Source organism: Genypterus blacodes, unplaced genomic scaffold (assembly GCF_046128005.1).
Source record: "Genypterus blacodes isolate CSIRO-AG114 ecotype Tasmania unplaced genomic scaffold, CSIRO-AGI_Gbla_v1 ptg000070l_1, whole genome shotgun sequence".
Classification (NCBI taxonomy): domain Eukaryota; kingdom Metazoa; phylum Chordata; class Actinopteri; order Ophidiiformes; family Ophidiidae; genus Genypterus; species Genypterus blacodes.
In genome coordinates this window covers 3314058-3336581 of record NW_027466880.1, presented here as the reverse complement: position 1 = coordinate 3336581, position 22524 = coordinate 3314058, and the positions used below count along the sequence as shown (strand labels likewise).

General features: G+C 42.6%; 1 protein-coding gene across 1 annotated transcript in view; it reads left to right on the top strand.

Moving 5' to 3' along the window:
* Positions 1-22524, top strand: part of suclg2 (succinate-CoA ligase GDP-forming subunit beta) — an 81917-nt gene that overhangs the window by 43265 nt on the left and 16128 nt on the right. Inside the window, exons 8-9 of the mRNA XM_076156650.1 lie at positions 767-928; positions 2259-2401. Coding sequence (XP_076012765.1) covers positions 767-928; positions 2259-2401 — 305 coding nt within the window. The remainder of the gene's footprint in view (positions 1-766; positions 929-2258; positions 2402-22524) is intronic.

The following is a 22524-nucleotide window of genomic DNA, read 5'->3' as shown; positions in this document are numbered from 1 at the left end:
AATGAGTTCATTCATTATTTTCACTGCAATGAGAAATGGATGCAAATAAAAGGAAATGCGTCGCGGGTAAGCAAATATGCAATGCAATATGCAAATATGTCTACCGCTCAGTCCCCCCAGTGCTGTGTGTACTATGTCTTCCTATACATGCATGTTTACTTTAGAGTTCTCTGTGTATTACTTCCCAAAGGCGCTTCCACGTTTCTGGTATTGTGTCCTTTGCTTTGCTTGTTTACCTGTGATAGTGCCATATATCACACTGTGTGAGGTCATGAGTATAAGGGCGCAACCATCCTACTCAAATTGATGTTCTGGTGTGACTTATTTTGATTTAATTGAAGAGACAAATCTAAAACCGAAGTAATATAGAACTATAGCCTCGTGTTCGTATCAGTACGTTCTGCCTTGTGACTAATTTGGTGAATTTCCTGCTCGTTATTTTAACATGTGGCCTGATGAGTGTGGTCTCTTTGAAATGCGCCCTCTTTGAAGTATAAAAGCCAGTGTCCATTTATTATAATGGTGTACCCCTCAGAGAAACCGTCAAAAACACATTCCGTACGGTGCCACCTTTTGAAGCAATTAAGACCACCGGGCCGAGGGGGACAACCTTCAGTTTATTTAGCATTTTAGATATGTTAATTAGCTCCTGTTTCATGCCTACCGTTCTCTCTCCTAATCCCCTCTGCCTTCTCTTGCTGCCTTTTAATCCCAACTCTGTGTCTTTCTTGTCTTTTCTCTCGGTCTTCCCATCTCTTGTCCCCAGTGGTTTGCTTTGATGCCAAAATCAACTTTGATGACAACGCCGAGTTCCGTCAGAAGGCGGTGTTTGGCATGGACGACATGACAGAGAGCGACCCCACAGAGACGGCGGCGGCCAAGTGGGACCTCAAATATATCGGACTGGACGGAAACATCGCCTGCTTCGGTATGTAAGCGAGGAAACTTTCACACAAACACACAGCAGAAAAAAAAGAGTTCTCCTGTAAGTGAGCCCTCTCCCCCCCTTTCTGACATCAGGCTTTAATATGTCTCTAAAGTGGCATAAGTGAAAAGCCCGGACACTGTTAAAACTTTGTCAAAGTAAAGGCTGCCCGGGCTCTCCTCCAGCCCACGTTACAAGCGGCTTTCTGAGGGCTCCAGAAGGAATGCTGTTGTAACCAATGCGTTCTAATTAGCTATAATCCGCCCAGAAAGTCTCCAGTGAGCCAGATTGTTAGCATTCTCATTAAAGGCCCCCTCTCTCGTCATAAATCAAAGCTTTTACAGTGTACAGCAGCATGAACAGGTGCTTTCATTTCTTACCCTGTAGCCTCATAAACACATTAGATGTCTGTTAGCGCAACTACCCCTCTCACACACGCACACACAGAGCATCCCCAGCTCCCAGTGTCTCTTAAAGTAACAACAGCTTTTAAGAGCCTGCAGCTTCCTTGAGAGCTCTGTGAGCAACCAAAGTGACAGCTGTTAAAGTGAATTTTCCTTTTATTGAGACCTCGGCCGCATCGCTTTCCAGGACACAAGTTCGCCTTGGTTAAGCCAAATGAGGTAAGGCATTTCATGGGCTTGGCTCGCATACAACTCCGCAGGGTGGCCGTGCTGGCAGCGGGCTAAATGATGACACAGGCCACAAAAAAGCGTAGCAGAACCTCTTTTAATCAACGCTCTTTTTCTCTGAAGTGAAGAGCTCAGTTGTAATCAAATTCCCTGTGTGGCTCGGCTCAAAGTATTGAATGTTCCCGATTGGAGGAGTTCCAATGATTTTACTTTTTCACTGTGACTTTTGTCAGCTATTTGATTTTCTTTGGTTGACAGTTCAAGAGCACAAAGAAAGGAATCCAGCAATAAAGAACATTTCATCTTACCTTGGTTTGTCAGTAGTATCCCTTTTGAAGAACTTGAACACCATCACTTCTCTATGCCTAAAAGAACCAAAGTCAAGGAGGTTATTGTTTTGGCCCTTATTATAAATACTTAAAGCTGGCAGCTTATCTCAAAAAGTTGTCAACAGATTTCAATTTATTTTGATGTTAAAGTGAGCCGATAAGGCAAGAAAACGAGTGATTCTTATTTAGTGAAGCACTGTATCTAAAACAGACCATTTTCACTTAGTGTGCACAGCAGTGCTACAGCAAGGCTGTATGAGAAGATAAATATAGGAAACATGTACATTTGTGTATTTAACTTTCAATTGACTCACTTCACTTGAGAGGAAATGAGCTCCCCTAACAATGCTGATAAAATATTAATTCTTGCAGTGAATGGCGCCGGCTTGGCCATGGCCACGTGTGACATCATTGACCTGCACGGAGGAAAGCCAGCTAACTTTCTGGACCTGGGGGGAGGAGTACAAGAGAGGCAGGTGTACGAGGCTTTTAAACTCCTCACTGCTGACCCAAAGGTAGGAACAACCACTTTTAATTGAAAGTATGTGTGGGTGTGCGTTTATTTATTTGTTCTTGAATGGTTCTTGTTTTCAAAGTGGTTTCAAAAATCACATAGTTGTGACGTGTCTTTTGATATCCTAGTTATGCATCTTGTCATAGCGCATCTCATAGCACAGTTATCTACGCAGTTGTGTCTTTTTCACTGAGACAACAGCACTCATCAGAGGAGCACCTTGGCATGTGTCCATGTTTCACTCAGGGAAGCAGACTGTGTGATTATACAACACCATTTTCAGTTGGGGTGGTGTGATAATTTGCTGTTCAATTCTTGACAATAAAAGTTGTCTTTTAAAAACTTGTTAGAGAAGTTGCAGTCTCCTTGAAATGATACATGTGACATGATACATGTGAAAGGACAGCCACAGACACATGCACATCCAAATGAATAGAAAGAGGCACATTCATATCAAAATGAATGCACATACGCCGATGTAATGCAGCTTCAAAAGGCTTGAAGCTGGGGATAAGTGACAGCTTGAGCTGTTTTACAAGAGATTCTCTTGTGTTCAGAGAGCTAATGACTCCAGACTAAACATTGTGAGCCTTGGAATCATAAAGCAAGGCTGATTGTATGTTGACAGTCATAACACTGCTAATGCCTTCACTGAACTCGCTCCTAATTACTGAACATGGATTGAATTGTGGTTGCAGAATACATTTGATGAAGACTTTCATCTGCTATTTTTTTCTACCACTTCATTTTCCTCTGGCGGCAAAGAGCATTACAGCCGGCCATAGCTTTTTGTTTTTTCACCAACACAACCCCTGATGTCACCCTAGGCTACATGAAAGAACATGATCCTTTTCTGGATCCCCACTGCTTTTTCCCCTCTTTATTTGCAGTGGTTAACTTTTAACTTGTAAGTAAACATTCTATTTCAAAAATGTTGCACTGAAACAAACACATATTTGTGAAGTGCCCGACAATGCCACAGGTTTGTGACTGAGCAGATTTTCCAGAGACATTGGGGTTCAATACTGTTAACAAACACATTTGGAGTTGGAAATGAACTGCACCCTGCAAAGTGGGTGTAATTATTTACTTATGGATAGTTGAATTTAACTGCCTGTGGTACAACTTCTGTTCTTTATACAGACTGCTCAAAAAATTAATCAAGCTGTCCGTTTAGAAAGCACAACTCAAATCAATTTTACTGCTGTGGTGCAAATGAAAATGACAACAGATGCAATAAAGAGGCGAACGGGAATGGTTTTGCATGAAGTGGCAATGGACAATTGCCCTCTCCTTATCCTTCCTAACTAATTCTTCTCTAGTCTTGTGTCACTACTGCTAGCATGAGGTAGCTGCAGCCCAAAAAGGTTGCGCAGGTGGTCCAGCTCCTCTGGGATGTATGGATGTGTCTCCCAGCACAGTCTCAAGAGCATGCAGGAGATACCAGGAGAAAGGCTGTTACACAAGGAGAGCTGGACAGAGCCATAGAAGGGCTTCAACCCGGCAGCAGGACCAGTTGCACCCATCGCCGTGCAACTCAATAGGCGTTTGTCAGAGAACACCAGAATCAGTCAGGTCCGCCATTTGCGCCCTGTTTTTTTCACAGATGAGAGCAGGATTTCACTGAGCACATGTCACAGGCGTGAAAGAGTGTGTAGACACCGTGGTGAACGTTATGCTGCCTGTAACATCATCCAGCATGACCAGTTTGGTGGGGGGTCAGTATTGGTCTTGAGAGCCATATTCTTGGAGGGTGGCGCAGACCGCCATTTCATACCCAAAGGTACTCTAACTGCTGTTAGGTAGCAGGATGAAATTCTCAATGATTGTCAGACCTTATGATGATGCAATGGGCCCTAGGTTCCTCCAGGTGCAGGACAATGCCCGGCCTTATGTGGCCAGAGTGTGTAGGCAGCTCCTGACTTATCAGGAGCATGCCCAGATGTGAGTGCACACAGGGTCCATACACAACTGCTGAGTCACATAATGAATTGCAGTCATGGAATTCACGCAGGTTGGATCAGCATGTGATGTAAACCTTTTACTTTGATTTTGGTTGTGACTTTGAATCCAGCCCTCAATGGGTTGATGATTTTGGTTTCCATTGACCTTTGTTCTGTCGTTTTGTTCTCAACAAATTATACTATGTACATCGGTAAAGATTTTCAACTTGAATAATTACTGCATCAACATCTAATGGATGATTTAAGTGTTCCTTTAATTTTTTGAGTAGTGTAAATATATTTTCTATTTACATCTACCTGGAAATTGAGCGTTTTTTCTCCAGCTTCTACCAGATATTTATGAGGCAAACAAATCAGTGATCCACACCCTCCTAAATGTTCTTCATAACACCCCAGCAGGGAACGCATTGCTCCCTCAGATACCCACTGCGTGTAGATTCTGTTTCCTTAGGTGAATACACCTCAGTTGTCTGCAGGGGGGGGGGCGTAGTAAACAGAAATGTGGAGGCTAAAAAAATAACAACAAAATCGATGAGAAAACTAATTCCTGTCGTCTGGGGCTATTATCACCAAAGCCATTTCAAAGTCTGTATTCACCAACACCCACAATTACTCCTTCATAGACTAAAGCTCTCACACCCTCCTCCTCCTCTTCCCCTCCATCCTTCCTTCTGTTTTTGGGTCGATTCGTACCTCCAGATGAGGCAGAAAGCCCTGCTCGCTCCCTGTCCCCTCCTGTTGCCAGGTATGGAAATAGAAGGACATGGAGCTCCTCCCTAACAGAGAAGAAGGTAGAATAGATTTGACATTAAAATGGTTTGGAAACACCATTAGCATTTTAGCCAGGGGAGCTGGGAAACCTGCTCTGATCTGTGCAGGGAATGTTAATTATCCCACAATGAGAGAGAGAGAGAGATATCAATTTGCATTACCTTTATTTATTTTTTTGCTCCACACATTATTGCCTCCAGCCTCGAACATATGAAAGTGAAATTAAAATTGTGCCTAGACGTAAGTGACAAGGGAAAAACTTACTGTTAATACCTTATGGCAAAAATCAGTTTCTGTTCATCAAAAACCGCATGCAAACCAATTTGACGCTGTTCACCATGTTCCCAGGCGGAATGTTGTTGTTTTTATATTTCTACAACCAGTATGCCTTCTTTCAAACGGTGGCTTTGACGCGATGAGGATGCTCATTTCCGATGGCACTGCAATGCTGCATAAAATGAGTCCGTAGCTGCTGCTGCTTGCAGTGGCCCTGTAGGGGAGGCCATTAATGTGCTGCTGCATATATGGATGTGTGCGTTTTATTAGACCACGGTGACTTTTGACTATGCTTGGAACAGACAGCAGTGCATTCATCATTCAGGCAGCATGATATTACAGCACGAAATATCCTGTAATGATGCCTTGTGCTTCCACAAAAACAGGTATTTTGTGACCGTCTTTCCTTTCAGTCTTTCTTCCTCTGATGCTTTTACTCTTTTGTCTCCCTCTCTCCATCCTTCTCCCCCCCCCCCCTATCTCTCTCTCTCTCTCTCTCTCGCTCCGGCTCTGCTTTGATGTCTGATGCTCATTGTGTTGAGAAGAGTGGAAGTGATGTGAGTCCGCTGGCTCTGGATATCATAGACGCATCCTGAGATTGGAGATGACAAAGCTTCCCTTCTTCTTGTTTGCTCAACTCTTCAAGAGTATCTATCTTCACAGCATTCATTACCTCAAATATTACTATTCACTGTAAGAAAACAGAGGGGAAACGGACCAAAGAGGGATTTTTTTTTTTGTATGTGGTGTTGAATGAGTGTAGAAGAAAGCAACATCAAATGGTTGTGGGGGAAGATGGATCATAAAGAAATATGTAATGCTGGGTGATTACTAAACATCTGACATTTCAGTTAGTAATTTAGCACGGTTTGGTAAAATAGGCCATATCTGAATTTTCCATGCTAAAATAAATATCTCCACTTTCTTTGTAGCCGAGTATTGGCCATCGGGTAGCAGTGTGTTGACAGAATGACAACATTTATTGAACTTTCCCTCACATCACCTGTAGGCACGAAGCAGCAGCAGGCAGCAAATACCAGCAGCCAAATAACCTTGTTATTGCCTTGTGCCTGTTCTTTAAAGAAAATGGCAAAATGGATGTCCTAACCAATTCAACATCCACTTTTCTGATGGCTTCAGGCTTTCTTTCTGTAATTTCTATCATCTAGACTTCCTGGAGCCTTGTTGTTGGTGTGTGTGTTTACATGTAGCGTGTGTGAGAGCTTGATGTGAGACTGTGCTGTTTCAGGTGAATCACACTGGTGATCCTGAAACACATCAACTCCCCTTCGGCACACGTGTGATCTCAATTTGGAAGCTCACCTGTGTGCATGTGTGGTGTGTGTGTGAATTCCGTGTTTGTGTGGGAAAGAGTGTCCTATGGTGTTTCAGCTCTTAAATGCCCATACACATACGACCCTCAACATTGCCAGCCCAGGTACTTTAACTCTCCTATGGTCCTCCTTCACCGTCATTCCTCCTTGTAACCCCTGATCCCTGCCCGTTCCTTCACGTGTTTTTTCATGGAAACATGGTTCTTGACTTCTTTTTCAGCTCCATCTTCTGTTTTCTGCACAAGAGCTATACTCAGTATTATTAGCCCCCACTGTACTATATATTGTGATATACACAGTATCTGTATGATGCTGGCAACCATCTGAATATCCCTGCTTGCTCGTCCTTCTGCCTTTCCTGCTGTTTCTCCTGCTACCTTTATCCTCTTGTCTCTATCCCTTGTATCATTGTCTTTCCTTCCCCATCTTCCTTCCTCTTTCATCTAACTAAATCACATTTAAGTTGCTAGTCGCTCCCTTCGGTTTAATGCCTCCTAGTCAAATCCTATTGGCCACTGCCTCTTTTATCCCTGCATGGAGATGTCTGAACCCGTGTCGAATCAGTTGGGGCCGGTTTTAAACATATTTGGAGACGAAGAGAAGCAGTGTCCGTAGTTCAAAACAGATGGGCCAAGCTCTCAGGAGGAGATCTGCATAAGTCTGTAGGGTTGAGGTTCTAACATTTCATCGGTGATTCTCCCACCTCATTCGCTCACTTCGCAGCAATGCAAATAATATTAAACGCACATGCAGCACTGCATGTCCATTAAAGCTTTGCACACTCTTGGGGGGGGGGGGGGTTACAAAGGAAAGAAATCAACCCTCCGTCTGGAGCTGAGGACCTATGGGAGCCAGCGTTCCCCTGTGTCGTAAACACAGGCAACGCAAAGCCACTGAGGAAAGGAGAGAGCGACGAACATACTACCGCGTTAATGGTGTTTATTCCCAACGCGTAGAGCATTACGCGTGTACTAAAGAGGGGGGCGCCTACTGAGGGACCAGTGCCTAGTTTAGTCAACACACTGGGACTGCTATATGGAGGCCAGACGCTTGGAAAGAGGCAACATTGTTCAAAGCAGGCAGACTGTAGGGGTTTGTGTGTGTAAAGTTAGACAGCACTCTTAGGGTGATGTATTTATTTATTTTCAGTTATGTTTTTGCAGGTCATTGTATTGGTTTACCATTATAAGAGACGCATTCTTATATAATGGTTTTCCTGCAGGTATGCTTACAGTGCATTAAATTCCTTCTTCAGTGACAAATACATGGATTTTTATGTATTATGGGATCTGGTGCACCCTAGTGCATTTAAAATCATATCAGCAATACGGGGACCTTTTACTGCAGGCTAAACCCGGAGTGTGCTGACTCTGAGTTAGTCCTTGACATGTATTCTCCGTGAGCCTGATGAAAGGTAATTGGAACACATGCACAAACTCCTCTGCTCAATACATTTGTTTTCTTGCTCTTTGACCATGGAGTGTGTGAGTGTGAGAGTGTGTGTTCGCATAGAATTAATTGTTGTCATCCTTTCAAAGTGGCAAGAAAAAGTCAATTGTCACTCACGCATCACAACAAACCGGTGGCCGGGTATCAGATGGACACGAGATACAGCACATTTTGGCTTTCGTGAGACATGACAGGCAATGTTTTAAAATGATTTATATACATATTATATTTGTTTAGCAAGAAAGAAGTTTACAGGCGCAACAATTAGTAATTTCTTCAAAATGTTAATCGAGCGGGTGAGAGAGATTGGTCCAAAAAGAAACACTGATGTGGCTTTTCTCATGGCTCCCTTTACTGTACACATTCCATTGAAATGTGATCTATAGCCAGACATTTTATCTTTATAAGAAAAGGTGTGTAAGTCAAAGTATAAATGCATTGAGATCAGAATGAAAACCAAACGATACAATGAACAGACATTGCCAAGCTTGCTTCTTTTTAACTCCACTCACTCTTGGTATTGTATACTCTTAAGGGTCTTGCCGTAAATGTGTACCTGCACAAGTTGAAGTACATACATGTAGCTAGTGTCAAATACTCCATACTCCTATGACCTGCCTGCTGAGACTCAGAGTGCAGGCAGAACCCAGATAACAGGAATGCATTTTTAATGCTATACCTTAAAGTATAAATGTAAGCTGCAACATTGAACAGTATGTCATTACTCAGATCCCTTATCTGGGTACATAGACTGCATTTTAAATTCAAGGTGTATGTGATAGCAAAATGGAGTGCCTCTCAAGCGTGTTAATGTATGGCTCTGTGTTGTGATTTAAAGTTTAGAGTGTTCTTACATGGAAATAATATCAAATAATGCTGCAAAACTGTTTCACAATTCTCTTTGGCATTAGCGTAACTGTAAACTAGTGATTTGCAGTCCATAGCACTCCAAGTTCTATAATATTTCATAAGCATTTGTTCATTTTATTTATATGTATTATTTACAGCGTTGTAATGACTTAGTGAATATTCATGTTTGCCCTAGTTAATGCTTTGTCTATTGTTGTTGACATTGTTATTCCTTAGAAATCACAGCTTTTTCTCCATGCTGTGCATCACTTTGTCTTCTATGGTTTCATTTCCCAACTGGGTCTGACTATGGACTCAGTTTTCTGTTTAATTCTCTCACATGTGACTCAGATGCCTTTTCATGGAGCTGCATATCCTTTGTGGGGGGGGTGGGTTTACGTTTCATGTTGTTAGCAACCCAGTGTGGTTTCAATTATGTATGTTTGTGACCGAATTGTTATTGTGAATCGTGAGAGTTTACACACTTTTGTTTACAAATTAAAGCAAATTGCATTTCTTAGGAGCGATCAAATGACAAAGCAGCAAAGAACTCGGAGTAAGTGTCAGGAAATAGTTTGGATCTAAGTTTTGTTGAGGCTGTGTTTGCTAGTGATGCAACTCAGTGGTAATTTTTCAGGCTGCAGTTTGTTGTTGTTTTGGTGTGATGGTGGTATTGCATTACCTTGCCAGGTGTTGAAGCTGTTCTGATTGGTAAACAAACACAAACTGAAAGAGCTATTAATGCTTCTTTTTTTTTAACATTGTGATGTGCTTATTTTCACGTATTAATAGAGATGGTGACATAAAATGTGTGCTCAATAGTTTCACTGTCAGTGTTTATAGACCGAGTCGCCACATTATTAGGTACACCTGTGCAATCTAGTGGAATCTAGTACCTGTAATTTAATGTATGTTTGTGTTGTGTCGGACTAGTTTGAATTGAACAGTTTTGTCTCTATCACAATCTTATATTTTGTCTTTTTTCACACAAGAAAATAGTTCAATCTTCACTGAGAGAGGATATATTGTGGGGTTGCTGTATTGAATTGCATCAGATCCTATACAGTAGGTGTATCTAATAAACTTGTTGATTTATTGTTGTTCTTAATACAACTTCTCCATAATAATATGCACCGTGCTTGCTCATCCTCTGCAACACTGAGTTGAGATAAGGTGGTCGGTGTGCACACTGCATGTGTAATGAGAGGCAGGAGTCATGAAGCTTCACAAGCACTCACTCACTTTTTGTGCCTCTCTCTCACCACTGACCCACATATCGTACAATCCTTAATGATAACATGCAGTTGGGATAAGATGTAGAGGAATTCAGCATCTGCATTCATCATATGCTAATTATCAGCAGCTGTGGGCAGCCATCGGTCGCCATGTCTGCAGCCTCCACTTATTGCTGCGGCACGGTACTCTAACCCAGGACTTACTTGCTGGGATGTAACAGTGTGAAGCACCGGTCCAACATGCTGCTATAAAACTTTAAAGTATGCAAGTTCCAACACATCTGCCAAAGCCAAACAACCCCTGACCAAACTTGTCTCGTTCTAATAATATACTGTGCTAAACGGAAAGAAATAATAATAATAATAATAGGACTTAATGAGAAACAGTAGCATTCAAAAGTATCTGAATCCGGTCCAAATTGCATTCATTGTTAGTCCGTAATGGGATAAAAATGGAAATTGAAGTAATAGTTTCCGGGCCATGCCCAACTCCTCCACCAAGTTTTGTTAAAACAGGGTCATAACTTTTTAAATGTATTCTTGCTGTTCGCCATCCAAACAATAATGTATGCACACATCACTAATGTGAAGGAAAGCTCATACTGTAAGCGAAGGACAAATAAGGTTGTCAGACCATAGATTTTGCTCTCTCATCTCCTGTGTGAAGGTTAATTTGAGGAAGTAAGGAATTGTCCAGAGATGCACCACAGAGCTGATGACTTGTCAGATTGATTTGCCCTTCAGGGATCTAATGCCTTGTCCGTCTCCTTCTTCCTGTCAGGCGAGTTAGGGCAGCATCAGCACCGCGTGTTTTTGAGCACTCATGTCATTTTCCACCGTACCATCAATACACACCACTATTACTTAACCATCATGTAAGCATAATGACTATGGATTGCTGATGTATTCACCTCAACCCCAGCACGTCGTCTCTGCATCACTTCATCCCTGTTGATCCTTATACACACGCTCGCTCTCTCTCTCTCTCCCTGTCTCACATACACACAGACACAGGTCCCATGGGCATGTCTGATTGAGCTTTCTGCTGTCTGCCATTCCTCATCTGTGGCAAATCAATAGAGGATCTGGGATTGGAGCTTGGGCTAATTGAGCTCTGCTCTCGCCGTTCTCTTATTGCTGCCAGCAGCGTTTTGTCATCGCAGCACCTGGTTCACACCGTGGGGCCAGGGGAGGCAGCCAGTGATCAGATAGGGCCTTCGGATGCCTTAGGGAGGGAAGCAACATGTGATTGAGCGACCTTGTGAAGTCACTGAGAGGAAGGGCATAGAACAGAAGGGCTTCATTTATTCTTGTGTACCTGAATACCAGCAGGTGATGTTTCTATGTCATCACACAATGATGGAGAAGATATAAATGTGTCTTTTAGTAGAGCTGAATATGTGAATAATTATGACTCTCACTTGTGTTTTCATGTAACTAAGGCCACAGACTGTAACCATGAGACATTCAGACCTTAAATACAAATGAACTTAAACAATTGTCTTGGCAGCTTCTCTCTATTCTACAGCACAGCACCTTTGTCGCATAACATTCTCAGCATGAAAGCAGAGGTCTTGCTGTTTACACTTCACACATGGTTTAAACATTGTCATGGATCAGTGACTCGTGGTAATGCCTCACATTATTTATCCTTGGCATGTAATTTACAGCCTGTGTTCTTGGTGCAAACTGCTTATTTTTATACCCTGCACAATTTTAGAAACGTCTTCCCTCCAAACCATCTGCTGCTATCACTCCATCCCTTTTCCATCATTTCATTTCTCCATCTCTCCATCGTTGCCTTTGCCGAGGCTTGAGGGAATGCCGCTCTGTCCTGTGCCGCGAGACACTGCGCCAGTGCTACGGCTGCCAGTCCTGCCTCATTTCACGCTCCCCTGCTGCTTTTGTCGACACATGCTGGGGGTTTATGTGGGGCCACTCAGAAACCCAGGTGATGAGATCATTCATGCTCTCTGAGCCGTGCGCTAACACCACTAACTCTGTGCCCTTTCCTGTCCTCGTGGGCCATTAATTTGGATGATATTTTTGAAGTTCCTTGTCGAGGTAAATGCTTGTGTCATTGAAACACAAGTTAATTGCAGCAGGGGCTGTTGGATGGTGCTGTAAGTTAATTAGCTGAGCACAAAATGATGACCCACAAACTGACAAGAAGCTAAAACAGTAAAAAAGAAAAAATTCCATCCTTGTTTGGTTGGGAGCTGGTCATAGAGTAACTCACATCATTAACTGCTTAATTTGTGCCTGCAAAAATCAAAAACTGTGTTTTTTTAGAATGCATGTGCATTTTTGGCCAGGGGTTAAATTGGGATTTTGAGAGTGGTGAAACTCTACATTAAGGTTGACAAAACATTTGCATTTTACTCTACCTTAAAACAGACACCAGCTTGCTTCATAGATGCTCTTTGGTGTGGAACTCATATGCCAAATGATCAGCTCAGCATCTGGTTTGGGCCCACTTCTTTGCATCATTTAAGGGATATCTGCTAACAGGGCAGCAGCTGATCTGCTACACAAATAAATGGATAAGATTTCTTGAAACATGTTGAGAAATGTTCCAACAACCTGGCAAAGTATCACTGCTCTTAGCTGTGGCTGTCAGCTCGTGTAGTGTATGCTAATGCTACAAGATCACTGAGAAGTAGATCAGTGTTGTGGTTATAACTTCAGATATAAAAGTCAGGAAGACATGGACCATGCCTTAAATTAAAGATAACCTTACCACGAAGCACCTATGTACATAGCATAGCAAAATAGTTTGGGTATCCATATGTTAAATACAAAACTAGAGTGTGAACTCAGTGGTGCTTATTAATCAAAACCTTACAGTCAATTGCATTGGCTTAAAACCTATGACCAGCAGTGGTAATCACAATGGTAAATGAAATAGGAAAATTATATTGGTGTCCTGGAGGTACAATGAACTTTTAAATTGTAATTCAATGAAAATGTGTTCCCTTAAGTGATTAATGTGGTCACATTTGATTGGATTAGGTTTATATTCACAATAATGACACCACTGCTGGTAAAACTGTTTGTTTTATTGTTTTTGCTGTTTGTTTTCTTCTTTTAATTCTATTTTTGTGACTGGATCCTGTGATTCTGTTTTCCACATGGCAGGTATCTCAGCGTCTTACATGCATCCATTTGTTTGCACAGTTATTTTTAGATAAATGCTTTTGTCCAGGATCACAAAGGTTGCCGTTTGTTCCAACACTGCCCTCGGCTCCAAACAACTCTCATTAACCTTCTGGTTTTTGTCAGGTCCAGCTCTTGTGACCGACTGCCCTTTGTCTTGTTGCCGCCTCATGGGTTCAAGCGTAATGTCACGGGTTGAGACACCCGTTCCTCTCCTTCAGCTCATTTTCACTGTCCACCCCCATTAGACTACCAGCATGGTTGTTGCAATGGCAGCGGTTTTGGTGACATGCTTCATTACAAACACCCAGTCTGCAAAATAACAGATTCCTAACCACTAAAGTCAGAGTGGAGCCCAGTACCAGGCAAATGGTTAAGGGGACTTCCAGGTTCCCAGAATTAAAGACTATAGTTAAGACAGTCCACTGAGTGGTGCTGCAGCACTGCCAGAGTCCTGATGAAAGGATTTAAGTTTGCCAGTATAAGAAAGACAGACATTTTATATATTAGATTATATTGTATCACATTATATCACATTATATTATATTGTTAACACATACTTAGAAGAGTCCCATCCCTTGAATTGCCCTCCTCCTGCATGACCCTTTTCAGGTATTTGTTTCTTTGTATGGTGAGACACGCCGGCAGCAGTACGGAGAGAGATTATTGTCAGTGTAATTGGCTTTTCCAGGCCTGATTTGATGCGAGCCTCTTGTCTGATCCCCACACCTCTTAATCGAGCTTAATGGGAAGACGATGAGGCTCACATGAAACGTTCGACGAAATTGCCTCTTGCTTTTTGTTTCTGCGCTGAGGGTCAGCAGAGAAAGTGGTGTTTGTTTGAAGACGCACAACACCCACATGCACAGAAAAGGCATACCTGTATCAGTACTTGCAGATTGTAATGCGATGACAGTGATCTCGAACAGTGAGAATTGATTGTTACCGTCGTTGTATACAGTTTATCTACATGCATGCAGCGGATGGTTCCAGCATCCAGATGTTATTTTCAATGGGTTCTGCACGAGTGACAGCCAGTGGCATGAATTTGGTCTGGAAAATCTGCCTTGTATGATCTAATTCAATTTGTAGTACTCTGCTACTCTGTCCTGACTGGCATGGATGAGTGCGACTGCAGGAGTCTGCCTTGTTCACCAAACGGCTGAGAAAATGTAGAACATGGCTCTACCAGCCCATTATCTCAGTCAACATCTGCTACCGCCAGAGGAGGGTTGAGATGGACAAGAGCTTTGCGCTGGGGAAACTCAGGTGTGAGACTTGGTTTTTGGGAGAAGAAATCGTTGGTTCAAAGATCGTTTCCAAAGTCCACATTCACAAAATCCCACCCAATCAACTTAAGTCAGTGGAGACGGGTTGTTTCTTATACTCACACAGGTAAGCGCAGTATAATATTTGAGAAATTTGTGAGCAGAAAATGTTCAGATGTTATCCCATATAGAGTTTATTCTCTGCATCTTTCTAACGGCTGAACTGGTCTATGGTAGGGAAATATCTACACCTTCTGATCGTCTTAATACCAGCTCTAAATTCTTACAAAATTATCTATAATTTATCTGTAATTTCCTCTTCAATGCGCACAGTGACATGACAACATTTACTTTGTAGAGTTCTGGTCGCCAAGGCAACCACCTTGAGGCCTTTTACTCTGAAATCTCTTTTGAGGACAATTACACATAATAACAGGACACATCATTATCAATAAATATTTGAAGATAAATGGCCACCCGGGATTAATTGTGGACTAGTGCAACCACTATGAAAACGTTTTGTCAGCGTAATGCATCCGTAATGGAACTGGGGCACATGTTTTTAAAAGAGGTTCAGGTTTGATAGCGCTTTGATACTTTCTGTTTTGTATCATCTACAGTCCACGGTTCCTTTCCGTCCAAATTGATTTGATTAGGAAGAAGAATATAATCTTTCATTTACAAGGCTAATGATTTCAGTGTGGTAGCCCCATTTCCAGACCCTCACATGTCATATTAGTACCTGGAAAGTATTTTGCCTCATTACCAGGGTGCTACAGCTTCATCAGATTTAATCTAACCAGCTTGGCAAAACTAGACTCATGTTGTTATATTTTAAATGCATTCTGTGTCTGCTGTTTGGAAGATGAAGAGGGATACAGTCCCCATCACTGTACTAACTAATCATAGTTGGTCAGCATCTGTGAGGATAGTGTGAACCTCACACATGTTCTGACCTCCCAGGAAGCCTATCTTCTGCAGGTGTGAGAGGCAGAACATCATCGTATCACAGGTAGCATGCTGTGTAACCTCTCCTTAGTAGACAGTGGGGACCAATCACTAATGAGGACAGTGGCTCTTCATGATGGACTGCAGACCCCTGGTGAAGGCATCCAGTGGTGTTTGGGTCAGCAAAAACTGTACATTTTCAAAGGTGTCCCTTTAGAAGAGTCAACCAGAGGGATAATATGGAGATTTGAGTTGTGCCTCTCAGCATGCAGATCCTGCCTCATTTGCTGAGATTGGCCTGATATCTTTACCATCCATATTTATATATAAGCATACCAGGCTACGCATAGCAATTTGTTTTTGTAGCAAATTAAGTAGAGCTTGTACCACATGGGAGAAGTTGCAGGCTGAAGTGGTTTAACCCAGATTATGAAGGTTGCTTTAATTTGAGTTATAGAAAATCTAGTCCCTTGGTACCGGAGTGTCTTTGCTTGTTTGTCTGACAGGATTCTCACCTGATCCGAGAAACTTCCCAATGAGAGAACGCGTCATGTTGCTGTCACAAATGATAAGACAGTCAGCCACACATTAATGACTGATATGGTGTTTTAAAAGCTGTGTGTTTGTTATCTGTTTGCTCATTCATGAGCATCATGTGATATTGTTATTTAACACATTCGCCGAAGAACATGCAAACAAAATTAAGTGATAAGTCTTAACAGCTTAATTACCCAAAATAGCTTTTCCCCTTGAGTTTCCATTCACTTGAGCCTTGTTAATTTCGGTGAGGTGTATACACATGGCATTTGAAGAAGCTATGGCCAGGATGAACAAATGATTAGCCTGATTAGGTCACTAAATTGACAGTAACTTTGATATTTACATACGAAATATATCTTTACGTTGCACATAGGATTTGATGGGAAAACACCTGATTAGATAACAATAAATTGGAGTGTATGCTTGTGTTTTAGGGTTTTTAGATCTGATGTTTGACTTAATGTTGTCATTCGCAGACTTTATAGGCGTCTCCATCTTCCCGTATCACTTGTGTTAATGTTAAATCCCGAAAAAGAAATTAGGGATCGAGAAAGGAAAGCAGAGCATCAACGGAGAGAGAGGAAGTGAGAGAAGGACGGGTTGAAAGTTGACGGGATATGGAATGGGGAAATGAAGGCTGAGAGGAGGGGATGAGTGTAGAGCGAGAGAGGGAGGGAAAGGGTGGTAAAATGTGTGGAGTGTTTGGGTGGGGGGGTGTCTAGCTGTGATTACATTGTCCATCAGGCCACAGGACGGCCTGCATCAGCCCACAGGATTGATGTTTGACAGAATAATTAGAAAACTGTCTCAGCCTGTAATCACTGGAGCTCATCTTGCTGGAGAGGACTTCTATTCCGCTTGCTGCCACACACACGAGCACACGCACGCTGGCCCAGGCTCGTCCAAGCCATCCGCGGTTGACTGTTATATGGGACAGTGAGTTGATCGAGTGGTAAGATGGGAGTGTTCCTGTTTATTCTCAAGGAACCAAGAGAGTTTATCTGCAGAGATGGGGACAGGCGAGAGTGTGGCACCTCAGTCAATGGTTCACTGAAATCAGGAGTGGAGAACACACCAGTGATTTTAAAGGTGCTGAAGGTGGGTTTTATGAAGTGGAAAGAAATGAATTGGAATTTTATTACAGCGGATGGCAGAATAAGTGTGAATAAAGACTGCTTCTGGTATTATCCGGCGTGAATTTTACTCTGATTGTATTTACGTCTGACATCGTTTATGGAACAAACTGAGCAAATTCAAATTTGTGATGTGCCCGTTTCCATGCCGCTTTACACATAGACGAGGAAAGCTGTGCTAGGCTCCAGCGGATTGGACGGTGGGTTTAAAAGGTTAGGCCAGGTCCTACGGAGCAGTAGAGTGGATCGTTGTGGACATTAGTTTGTGCTTGCTGAAATTATGAATATTTGAATCTATGCCAGTTTGCAAACCTGGTAACCCTGCCCGTCAGACCGCTGCCAATTGTGTTGTACAATTGTTTGTTAAATTGCTCTACGTTCCTTATGAGCTTCATCATTACTTTATTGCTTCTGCTCATGCCAGCCATTTTCTCATCGGCTGCGTTGCGTGAAAGATCACTTACAGGTTGTTAAGCACCAATCGAGCATCTATTCCAGACTCATTCCAGCTGAAGCAGTGCAATGTTACCGCAAATTATTCCTGTGTATTTGCTTTTACAGCTTTCTTTTCTGTAGAGGATGATGAGTTTGGAAATAATTGTGGATAATTGTGTCTCAGTGAGGTACCTTTTTATTTACATCTAAAAAGGTTTTTATAATCAAACAATTCATCCTTTACCCAAATCAAATATGCGCAGCATTAAGTGAATAAGCAGACACACTGTGATGGAATAATTGCACTCTTTAACCAGACGCAGAAAGAATAGCAATAAATCTTTTACAGCCATACAGTAACGCCGAATTTTTACCTTGATGCATTTATTTTATTTTTTATAATTCCTGTAACATACTGCTATGATCTGTGATTTTCTTCTTTCATACATGAAACATTGTACTGTACGTTATGTAGATGTCTTTCATTTCCGTAAGAATTGCATTTGTGTGATATTCACAAGTTTAAAACTATTCAGGCGCCACACAGTGCTGAGGTAATGGCCCATGTCATTAGGAAGCACCAACACGTCTGCATGAAGCAGAGTCACAACTGTGTCGCACTGAATAGGTTTGTATTTTTACACATGAAAGCTATCATCTCAACCAAAACTAGGGGCATAAACTCAGTGGTATTAAGCTTGTTGGCACACTTTCATATTTCACTTATGCAGTTTGATTTGACACTTGGTGTGTGTGTGTGCCAAGCTATGTGAAGCTCAGTCTGATGAGGCGCAGCTCTCAAGCATCCATAAGAAGTCAGGAAGAGTTAATTTATTGAAAGTTAGATCTCCATTAGGATAATGGCCTGAGCCTGCCCCAGGGGTTCAAAGGTCACATTATTTCTTCGCTCTATGCCCTTCCAGACATGGAGCAAGCCCCTTCGATGAGGCTTTCATCGATCAGGTCTCTGCTCAGCCTCTTCTTTTCCCTCCTGGGGCTTTTATTGGTTTCTCTGATCTCTCTAATACCTGAGCAAACCCCTAATGGCTAATTGATATGCTCCTCTGTTTTCCAGAGCTCCATCAAAAGTCTGCAGGGCCAAATGTCGGCTCCCCTTTCCGCCTGAAAGCCTAAAGATTTTTCTCATTTGCATAAGAGGGCAACTGTTTCTCACCTTCATTGGATGAGTCTTGATAAGATGGAGAAGATTCAATTTAACAGCTCCCCACTGCAGCAACAACGTAACAGGGAAAGCCAAGCTAACACACCCAATTAGTGTGTGAATCCGTGTCTGGCTTTCTGAAAATTGAAACCTGATTGTGGCCATCTGTTTCGACCAGGTTTAGGTGTTTTTGGCAATTAGGCACCCGCTTACCCAGACCCCACGAGAAAGTGAGAGCAGGTCATGCAAGATGTGTAGTCTATCAATTTTGAAATTACTTGTTTAGTCAGAGCTGAGTGGCGTCGTGAAATACAGTCATCTCCTTTCAGTGGCCGTGATAATTCAGTCACCGGCTAGGATGAAAAACAAATTGCTGTGATGGTTGAAAGGGTTCTATACATAGAAGTTTGGAGGAGCCAGCAGAGAGGAGGACGGCGTATCATTATAACCCCCCATTCATTAGACTTACACCCCTTGGAGGTTATTCCAGCCCTGTATGTTGCCTCTCGGGCTAAACAAGTTGCAGAGATAATTATTTTGCTCTAGTTCTTCTCCCCAAAACCATTCCTTTGTGTTTAATCTCCTTAACAATCCCTACCAAGCATCATCTTTAGTTTCTCTGTTGTTGGCCGTAAATGTTGTGTATGTGAATCAGATTTCACATGGCAAAGTCTCCGACTTTCATCTCCCAGACGCCGCCATCCAGCGCTCGCGCTCGCTTAATTGGCCAATGTTGCATTCTCTCACAGCTCTGAGAAGCCCCTAAGCAATGTTCACAGCTCGTCTCAGAGAACACTTACATTGTGTAGCTGCGAGAGTCCTTATTAGACTTAAAGGTGAAAATTGAAGGTTTGGAATATAGCAAGAAGGAAAACCTTTCAGGGTCAAGAAGAAGTAAGATCACAAAACTGTGTGCACACAATGTGGCCTCACCTATCAAAGTCACAAAAAGCAATTATCCTGTTTGCACAAAGATGCGTTCACAACTCATTTTCTCATGCAAATGTTATGAATATGTATAACGTATCCTAATTACATTTTACAGCGAAATGAGGTTGTTTGCCAGATTGAACTCTTAAGCAAAACTTTTTCACCGTCTTTCCTCCCCATCTGTGTCACTCAGAACTGACTTTTAAACTGAATTCTTAATTGATAAAATCCTTAAGAAACATTTATTCCAATAGTAATGAAGCAACGTTTCTCATATCTGTTTTGCGAGCAAGACACCACCTTTACTGTATCCTGTTCTATGGGCTGGCTACTCTTGCACAGATTAATACGCTAAGTTGTTTACCCATTAGCAAAATGCACTTAACCAAAGTTGAGCGGATGGCGTACACATTTAGACATGCAAATGGCAGGGAGGTGACCAAAAAAAAGAAGTTTGGGCAATGATTTGCCTTGCAAAGCATACCCAGCTGCCCTTTCAACGGCTCATTGGCTCCCAAGATCAGGTGCAATCTGAACTGGAATCATTTGGATAATTGACCTTCTGTGTGCATACATTAGAATAAATTAATTTTGATTGGCCGCGCAGCAATAGGAACAAAACGGAAAGCGTTGGCTCTTTTATATTCAGCTGCTGGTTACTTGTACCCGGTCTCTCAGGTGATTATGTATGCTGTTCGCCAAACCATTATGCATTTCTTGGATTTAATAAAATAATTCTTGCTCTCAGCAGAGTTCAGCACAGCACCGCAAAGCACTGAACCATACGCAACTTTTTAGGTTGAGCTTTTTGTCTGACAGGGCAGAAATGGTAATCCCATACGGGAAATGGGACCATGCATATAATATAATACATTTCAGATTTTTGGGGCGAGAATGATTTATATATATATATATGCACTAAATGGACAAAAGTATTAGGACACACCTCTTAATCATTAAATCCAGGTGTTTCATTCAGTCCCATTGCCACAGTATAAAATCAAGCACTTAGATAAGATAAGATCACGGGCACCTCTCTAGTGCCCTGGAGGCAAAGTGGCAACTCTCCAGCTGCCGGTCCACCTTTTCAGACCATACGGGGACTCAGACCGGCGACCATTCCGGTTCCCAGCTGAGTCCCCTATGGACTGAGCTACTGCCGTCCCCCTTAGCCAAGCAGTCTTACCAACATTTGTGAAAGACTGTCATTCTAAAGAGCTCACTGAATCCAAGCATGGTGTTATAATAAGATGCCACAGTTGCAAGTCGGTTTCTGAAATGTCTTCCGTCCTAGATACTCCACAATCAACCTTAAGTGGTATTATTGCGAAGTGGAAGCAATAACAAACCACAGCAACTCAGCCATTAAGTGGCAGACAATGTAAAGTTACAGAGGGGGGTCGGCAAGTGCTTGAGGCGTATAGTGCGTTATAGTTGCCAACACTCTGGTCGCTCAATCGCTGCAGCGTTCCAAGCCCCCGCTGGCATTAACATCAGCACAAAAACGTCATGGCATGGCTGAGCAGCAGCATGCAAACTATACAGCACCGAGCACAATACCAAGCTTCCGATGGAGTGGTGTAAAGCACGCTGCCGCTGGACTCTGGAGCAGTGGAAACGTATTCTGTGGAGTAACAAATCACGGCTCCCTATCTGGCAATCTTGATCGACGAGTCTGGGTTCGGCGAATGCCAGGAGAACATTCCCTGCCTGACAGCCTTGTGCCGACTTTAAAGTTTGGTGGAGGAGGGATCATGCTATGGGCTGGTTTATCTTTCTGTTTTTTAGTTCCGGTGAAGGGAAATTTTTCGGTTTCAGACATTTTGGAAAATGATATGCTTCCAACTTTGGAGGAATAGTTTTGAGAAAGCCCTTTTCTGTTCCGGCGCGACATTTCTGTTCCATATAGGAATGGATAGGTGAGTTTGGTGTGGAAGAACTTGCCTGACCTGCACAGAGCCCCGACCTGAACCCCCCTGAACACCATTGGGATGAACTAGAACAGAGATTGCGAGCCAGGTCCACTCGTCCAACATCACTGTCTGACCTTACAAATGGTCTTAATAGGCACACACAGACACTCTCCATAATGTACAACGCCTTCCCAGAAGAGTGGAAGCTGTTATAGCTGCAAAGGGTGGACCAACTCCATATTAATGCCTATGGATTTGGAATGGGATGGGATAAAAGCCCTTGTAATGTGTAGGTGTCCCAATACCTTTGTCCATATATTGTATGTGTGTGTGTGTGGGGCGGGGGGGTGCACACCAATGTAAACATGTAGAAGGAAAGATTATTTGTCTCTGCAGGTCTCACGTGGCCTCTTGTCATTCCCTGGTTTTCCAATCTCCCTTTTTGACCTTGCCATTCCAATGAAAGTGCCCATAGTCTGTGTGTGTGTGTGTGTGTGTGTGTGTGTGTGTGTGTGTGTGTGTGTGTGTGTGTGTCTAAACCAGGCCCATGCTGCTCCGTATGTCTCATTGCTGGCTGATGGACAGCCATTAACCCTTAGTGAAGGGGTTGAGGAATATTTATGTCTACCTGTCAGCAGTGACACGACACCCTCCAGGGATGAATAATATCCCTGTCCTACGCTGGCTGGAATCAGTCCGAATACGGAGCAAAGTGCTTTGTGTGTGCATGAGTGTCTGTGCATACTGATAGTTGTGTGTCT